This window comes from Asparagus officinalis, chromosome 8 (genome assembly GCF_001876935.1).
Source record: "Asparagus officinalis chromosome 8, Aspof.V1, whole genome shotgun sequence".
Classification (NCBI taxonomy): domain Eukaryota; kingdom Viridiplantae; phylum Streptophyta; class Magnoliopsida; order Asparagales; family Asparagaceae; genus Asparagus; species Asparagus officinalis.
Window position 1 is genome coordinate 37,761,743 of NC_033801.1, and position 8,081 is coordinate 37,769,823.

An 8,081-nucleotide genomic window follows, 5' to 3' on the forward strand; every position below is an offset into this window, starting at 1 on the left:
TTCGTCTTGACTATGGATGTCTCATTTTGAACATTAACTCCTCCCTTATGGCATTTACGCTATTTTTTGAAGGATTTGGATGAACAACTTCAAATTGGGAGGATATCTCCTCATTTATTTGATACCCCAATCATTTACAGTTTCCTTACCTTTTGCTAGTTAATTAATTAATTAATTGTTATAACTTGAAATGACATTGAATATCTAATAGTAATGTTAAGGTTTTGTTGGATTGTATCTAGTTATGAACCATTCAAGGGGTCAAGTCTTTTGACAAAACACTAAGTTATTGAGTGGTCATACGAGGCTGAGCGGTGATCTTTATATGATTTTTGGACATGGTCTATACCTCATTTTGTTTAGATAAAGGAGTGATTCTTTCATTGGATGTGGGGTTTTTTGGCTATTTGGGTGCTCATACTAGTGTCTTGTGCAGCGTATGGTTGCTCTTTCTATCCCTATTTCGTGTTAGTCTCAATGGCTTGGCATCTTATTCAAGACCTTTATATCTTATACCCGTTATTTACCATCATCAATTTTTTAGGAAAAGACAACTTGGGTCTTCTTTTAATTTCACCGATGATGACTTAATTATTATTTTTATTTGAACAAGGGGTTTGGCCATTAGAAGTTGCCATTGTTGCTAGTATTGATTAAGTTTGAGCAGACCATATGATGTTCATAAATCTTTAATACTTTGTAGTCCTATCTCTGGCCTATATTTTCATTTTTATTATTCGGTTGCGAAATTGAGTAGCTATAGAAAACAGTAGTATCTCTATATTTTTTTTCAATTCTTTACAAGAGATTATACTTAAATCCTTGCTCACAAATGAGAAATTAATGAAATATTCTGTGGGAATTTATGGATGCCCTCTAGTGTAATTAAACAAATGCGCTTTACTTATGGGGAGAGAAAATGACATGGATGATGTTGAGGATCATATAAGGACAAAATGTGATAAGTTAGAAGGTAGAAAAATAGAAAATAGCATCTAGAAATAAAAACCTTAAAGTGGTCAGGGACATGACCTAAGAACGACATCTCTGAGCAGTGGAGATTCTTGAGACCAATACTTGGGGATTAATGTGGAATTTCAGGAAAAGGGAAGAAAAATAGAGTATTAGGGAAAAAATGAATCCAGGGATACACAATCAATCAAAGAAAGTTCTATCTCATTTCAATTTATTTTCCTCCATAACAAAAATGGGACTGTGGAGATCATACCATTCCCTCCAATTTAGTGTCAAATGTGATTGAACATCAACGAACACCCGATCATGACAAAATATCAATTTATTATTAGTCTCACTCATCAATGCTACACCTTACATTTTCTCAGGAATTATGTGAATAAAACATAAACAAGTTTAATTAAATCTCATCTAGCTAAAACTTATCTAAATTCTAACCAAATGCACAAATAACGTCTAAATTCTAACATCTGACTTAAAGAAGGAATGCGATAAACCCAGTGAGTGTTCCGGGCAAATGTGAAATTGGCTTGATCTAGTAAGCTAATTTCATTCCTGTCCTGTTTACTAAATGGGTTAGATATCTTCATCCATAATTGCACCCGTAAAATGTGAGCAACCACAATCGGTTGCATATCCTAGTTAATAAATTTATCAGGTTGGGTATATGTGTAATGTTAGGAAACATAAGCTAGGGTTTCTAACTTTGTTGTTTTATAGTATATTAAGATGAGTCAGATTCAGTGATTGATCCGCCCAAACTCAATTATTTAATGGGTTAGCTAGGATGAGTGGATCAAGGTATACAAGCTCATACCTGACCATGTTATGTGCCAAGTTTGGTGGATTGACCCAATTTCAGTTTGTACTTGCTTTGGCTATATCCATACCTGAAATTACCTAGCTGGATTTGAGTTAATCTGACAGGTCGAGGCCTATTTGCCAGCCATAATCATGGGTGCTTGAACATAGTCAATAGAAATTATATGTGAGCTAGTGATTTGTTTCTTTTAGAGATCATTCTGGAAGATACTTTTACCCAATGTCTTGAGTTCGTGAGAAACTTCCAAAGTTCTACAATGAGTTACCATGTCTTAAAGAAAAAATTCTGAAGACATCTTATTTAAATGGAGAAAACTGTTATTTACATCTAGCTGGTTATTGAGATTTGTTAGAAATAATTGTTGCAGGAATAAATAGAAAGAACATGTGCGTAGCTAGAGTATATTTTTTTTCCTAGTGGTTTTCTCCAGACATTTTTTGTTTATTAACTCTAGCTACATTTTCTTTTGGCAATAGGCTATTAAATATTAAATGGTAATGATTCTGGCTTCGGTAGTATGCATGTTAAGTTTTAAAGGGACAAATGTCGGTAACTTAATATATCAATGTGTTTTGTTAGCAATAAAATTTGACATGCATCTAATATTAGGGTATTAGCTTTTTGTGTTAAAAATATCTCCATAAACTATCAATTATTTCTAATCAAGGTAGATAATCAAAGGGAAGGAAAACACACAAGAATCTTGCCATTTGTAGGGTTAGGGAGTCTTAGGTGTTGCCTCATACAGTATGGAGGAGTTTTTATTTATTTATTTTCTTTTTGTGTTCTTATCCTGCTGATCCTTCCCCAAGATGACTAGTGTCACACAACATTTTCTTTTTGCAATGACATAAGTCTTGATGCAGAAGAATCATTTTAGATATTTGTTATGCTAGATCTTGTTAATCATTCAAATTCTTTGGGTTTGATTTATAGGTTTGTTTTGTTTTTATCTTTTGTGATATAAGATGAGAATATGTTAGAGAATTGATTAAAAATATGTTAGAGATTTGATTTGGTTACCTCTGATTAGTTACTTGAGGTTTGAGTTATTAGACTTTATCTAATGGCTAGTTAATTGAGATTTGAGACTCTTATAAAAGGATCTGATATCCAACTTTGTTATGTTGATTGAAAATGAATGCTTTATGTGATTAATAGTGTGATCGTTATTTCTTTTGAGGTGTGATTTCCTATCTTCCTTCTGGGGCATCGTGATTCCTTATCTTATTTTTGTGGCAGTGTGGCTCCCTATCTTCCTACTCTTATCTCCAAAAAATTGTCAAATTTTCCTATTAGCTCCTTTTGTCTTGAGTTATAGTAGCAGTTATGTGCTTTGAAATACACAACAACATCAAAGCCTTTATCCCAAATGTTTGGGATCAGCTACATGAATCCTATTTTTCCATTCTATTCTATTATGGGGTATCTCCGCCGTTAATCATAATCATATCATTCTTAATTGATTTCAACTAAGTTCTTTTAGATTTACCTCTAGATCTCCTAGACTCTTAGCCTCATTAACTATAATACTATCACTTTTTCTAACCGATGCACCAAGAGGTATTCGTTGTACATGACCAAACTCCCTTAGTCGATGTTCTCTCATTTTATCCTCAATATGAGCAACCTCTAATTTACTATAGATGCACTCGTTTCTCATCCTATCTTTTTAGTGCATACCCACAAGACCATCGCAACATTCTCTTTTTTGTCACACTCATTTTTTGTACATGTTTTTTAATTGCCCAGGACTTTAACCCATAAAACATTGTTAGTCTTATAACAATCCTATAAAATTTTCCTTTAGTTTCATTAATATTCTACGATCACATAAGAGTCATGAAGCACTCCTCCGATTTGATTTGATGCACAACATCATCTTTAATCGCACCATCACGCCGAATGATTGATACTAAATAGCGACAATAATTACTTTTAGATATTCTTGACCATCAATATGTATTATAGGTTCTTTTCTTTTCTTAGTTTTACTAAAAATGCACTCTATATATTCTGTTTTTGTTCCACTAATTCTAAAACATTTAGATTCAAGAGTTTGTCTCCACCTTTCTACTTTAGAAGTTATACCTCTTCTAGTTTCGTCAACTAACACCATCTCATCCTCAAATAACATACACCATGGGATTTCATTCTGAATGTGCCTAGTAAGTTGGTCAATAACTAGGCTTTGAAATATGATGTGATTATTTTGAACCGACTTTTATGTGCAAATAAGAACATTCATTAGTCCTCTACCATGTCCATAGGGTGTATGTGCAACCTGTTCAAATTTTGTTTCTATCAGATGCCATGTTTCATGTTTGTGGGTCTAAATGGGAACTGATTTCTTCAACTATCAACTTGCCATCTTACTTGGTGCTTTGCTAGTCCTCCCATTTTCTGTAGCATCAGTTCCAATTACCTGGGCTCTGTAAATGGTTAATTTGAAAAGGCCATCTTACGTGTCTTACGTTGATTTAATTTGTGCGCTGTTGGAGGGTTCAGTAATATTTCTTCACTGCCTATTGTAATGGTTGGAACTTGGAAGTTTCTAATATTGTGTCCTCTCAATCTCTTTCCAAGCACACGGTATAAATTTTTAATCTGTTCCCATGTTGGTCAGTGAGGCCTTTTATTTGCAATTTGTTACAAAAATACGTGGTCATTGGGTGCTAACGTCAAGAAAGAAAATGATGTTCTTATTTGCGACTTCAGTGGATGTCATATCCGACAAATTGTTTTTAATTGCTGATACAATTTATCTTGATGCACTAGTACTGTCCTTTATTCAAATCAGTTTATAGGAAGTTCTTTACTGCTCAACACTGTTATAGTGAATGTTTAACAAGCAGTGCCATGTCATTCTGAAACAGGATCCAGAGTTCTATGTCCTTAAAGAAGATGCTTCTCCATGCATTTTTGGCCCAATTGAGAAACAGAGGTGGTCTTATGCATGTGCAAAGCAACTTATCGAGAGGTTAATTTATGGTAGGTCTCAACGACCTGGATTCCTGTAGTGCATCTCTGATGTCTGTCTTGTGAATCCTGACACATCTTTTCCTCAATTTGAACTTCCTGCAGCTGAAGGTGCTGAAAATGGGCTTCAGTTTACCATTGTGAGGCCATTCAACTGGATTGGTCCTAGGATGGATTTTATCCCCGGTATTGATGGTCCTAGTGAGGGTGTTCCTAGGGTCTTGGCATGTTTCAGCAATGTAAGTACCAAATCTTCTTTAGGGGTATAATTATCTTTGTGATTTCCCAGAAGTTCTAATAATGTGTTACCAATATGATTGGGCTTGCAGAATCTCCTTCGTGGTGAGCCCCTGAAGCTTGTGGATGGCGGGCAGTCCCAAAGAACCTTTGTTTACATCAAGGATGCCATTGAAGCTGTTCTTTTGATGATCGTCTGTTTCTCTCTACCGTTTCTATTTGTTTCCTGCCTCAAATATATGTTATGCTAGTTATATTGTCTTAAAAGATGAAACTATATGTTTGTCGTAAAGCAGGCTCACCAGTGATTTATTTTCTTTGACAGGAAAACCCCAATCGTGCTAATGGTCACATCTTCAATGTAGGAAATCCTAACAATGAGGTTACAGTAAAGCAACTGGCTGAAATGATGACAGAGGTATCTGGACCCAACTATTAGTCATGAAAATAAATATGTATGCAGCCATTCTGGATTATTGACTCTCTGGTGCCTTCACTCATAGGTTTACGCCAAAGTGTCAGCAACCCCAGCATTAGAGGTGCCAACTGTGGATGTGAGCTCCAAAGAGTTCTATGGTGAAGGATATGATGACAGTGATAAGAGAATCCCAGATATGACCATAATCAACAAACAACTTGGTAAACAACTTGCTATCTCTGCACTCAACTTAATCACATGCAAGTGACTTTGGCACACTTATTTGGTACTATGATGAGCAACCGTTTCATAAATGAATATAGGTTGGAACCCGAAAACTTCACTTTGGGACTTGTTGGAGTCAACACTGACTTACCAGCACAGGACATATGCTGAGGCCATCAAGAATGCAACTTCAAAGCCTATGGCATCAAGTTAGATGGTGATACGCAAAAACTATGCCTTGATACCCGCTCCGCGTCGTAAAATTCTTTTAAGCGATAATCATTCATGTGATATAAACAGTTTATATGTTCGCATTTGCTATCGGTTGAACTCTGGGCTTTGTAACCCTGACACTGTTTTTATTGAATAGAAATATGCTGCATGATGTTAATGATTAGGGGCTCTTGGGATTGCTGCAGCTGGATCTAGATATAGCTCCAACTGCAGCAGTGCTTTATGGTGTAAGGTTACGTAAACGTCGCAAATTTCCATAATTTGTTTGTAACAAAACCTTGTGGCGGAGGCTTTTGTTTTTGCTTCTAGTTCGTATGCTCTTATTCTTTTGGTTTATTGCTATGTACTTGAGTAATCTTATATGGGATCTCCTTGTTCAGTTTTTTTCACCACTGCAATTGTAAGAAGAAATATTTTTTACCGTAGTTCATTGTGTTTCAATTGTTTGTTAAACTGTAACAGTATTAAAAAGCCAATTTACAGCCGAAATGACTACTGACTCTTACCTGCATGTTCTTTTTATTTATTGTCGTAATGAGTTAAATGTCGCAGCTGCAGTTAAAAAAGTGATTCTAGTGTTACTTCTTTTTTATGGTGGTAGTTTGGTAGACTATTTAAGGTTGGTACACCACTTCAAGAAATACTATTTTTAAGGGAAAGGAGAGATCAAGATAGGATGAAGTCGGCGATTTGTAGCATGAGGAGCAATGTGAAACGTCGTCTCTGGGACAAAGAGACCTTGTTCTCTTCACGAAAAGAGGGTTAGCCTACTTGTTAGATATGGAACCACAGCGACTGTCGAGTGATATTGATGAGAAGGGTAGCCATTCAAAAAGTTTCCTTTCAGAAACTAGCGAGGAAGTGATACAGGAGGAAGTAAACGTCAAGAGTACGACAAAAAAAGTTTCTAAGACCCGTGATTTTATACAATTACGAGATAGGGTTGCGACTGATTGAACAAAGAGTTCTGTTAGCTAAAGGCTAGAAGGCCAATTTGGTCACTATACAAGGGTTTTATATTCAAATTGGTCAACGCATTTCATTTTATTTTTTCCCACTTGGTCCATGCATTGGGGCTTCGTACTCAGAGGCGTAGCTGTGCAAGGCTTACCCTGGGCAGCTGCCCAGGGCAAGAAAGTGAAAAAAAATTAATACCATGCTGCATAGTACCTGTCAAAAAATTAATATCTTGCTGCATAGTGCATGTGCTTGACTTTTTATCCCCCTCTTGAAGGTTCTCTCTCTCAGCCTCTCTCAAATCACATCACTCTTTTGGGGGAAAACTAATAATCTCTCTCACTCCTCTCTCTCTCTCTCAGTCTCTCTCTCATCTTTCTTTAAAGGCTCACCCCCCTCTCTCTCTGAGCATCTCTCTCACCCCTCTCCCTCAGCCTCTCTCTCATCATTCTTTAAGCTCTCTCTCTCTCAGCCTCCTCAAATAGAACCCAAAGTAACCATCAATTCCTCTTCCGAGTTGCAAGATTTGACCATATTGATAACCAGATTGCCAATGCCAGAGTGAGATTTGGAGCTGAGAAGGATTTTGAGGGAGGCGTAGGATTGGGGAAAAAACAAATATCTTTCTCAGCCGTTCTCTAAAGGTGAATTTTTTTCATCTGTTTAAAGCAAACTGGTTTTTTCTTGGGTTTTTAGGGGATTTTTTAGGGTTTCGATTCTTCTCTAATTTATCAAGTAGTTGAAAGACATGAAGTTGAAACTAATATAGACACTAAATATTAGCTGCAGGCTTGATGTAATTCAAAATTTTAATTGGCTGTGGACCTGTGGTCCTAATTTTCTATTAAAAGTCTGATAAGCTCTTGTGTTAAATCTTTATAAATATGAAACTAGAAAAACATGTGAAACTAGGTAGTCATTAGCAATGCGATGATATCCTAATCATAATCTTTTAATATGCTTCTTAATGCATGCAATCTTTTAATATCCTAATCAAAATCTACTAAAATTTGAAGCTAAAATGTCTGGAAAGGGAATGAAAACTTTATTTTTATTTTATTCTAAAAAATACATTATTGGAGCCTCAAGCAAGGCACCGCCTACGGAGCCAACGGTTGATGATAAAGAAGAAGAGCAACATCCTCCTAAAATCCAAGAGGTCAAGGATACTGTATCTTATGATCCGGGATTACGTCAAGCAATATGGAAATATCCATATAAAGAACAAGATGA

The 8,081-nt window shown here is 35.9% G+C and overlaps 1 protein-coding gene across 1 annotated transcript in view; it reads left to right on the forward strand.

Annotated features, from left to right (window-relative positions):
• The window catches only part of LOC109851273 (UDP-D-apiose/UDP-D-xylose synthase 2-like), a 7,934-nt gene extending 1,654 nt beyond the window's left edge, over positions 1-6,280 (forward strand). The window contains 6 exon segments of the mRNA XM_020421333.1: positions 4,675-4,789; positions 4,883-5,016; positions 5,107-5,208; positions 5,340-5,432; positions 5,518-5,653; positions 5,756-6,280. Of these exon segments, the coding sequence (XP_020276922.1) occupies positions 4,675-4,789; positions 4,883-5,016; positions 5,107-5,208; positions 5,340-5,432; positions 5,518-5,653; positions 5,756-5,871 (696 nt within the window). The 3' untranslated portion in view covers positions 5,872-6,280.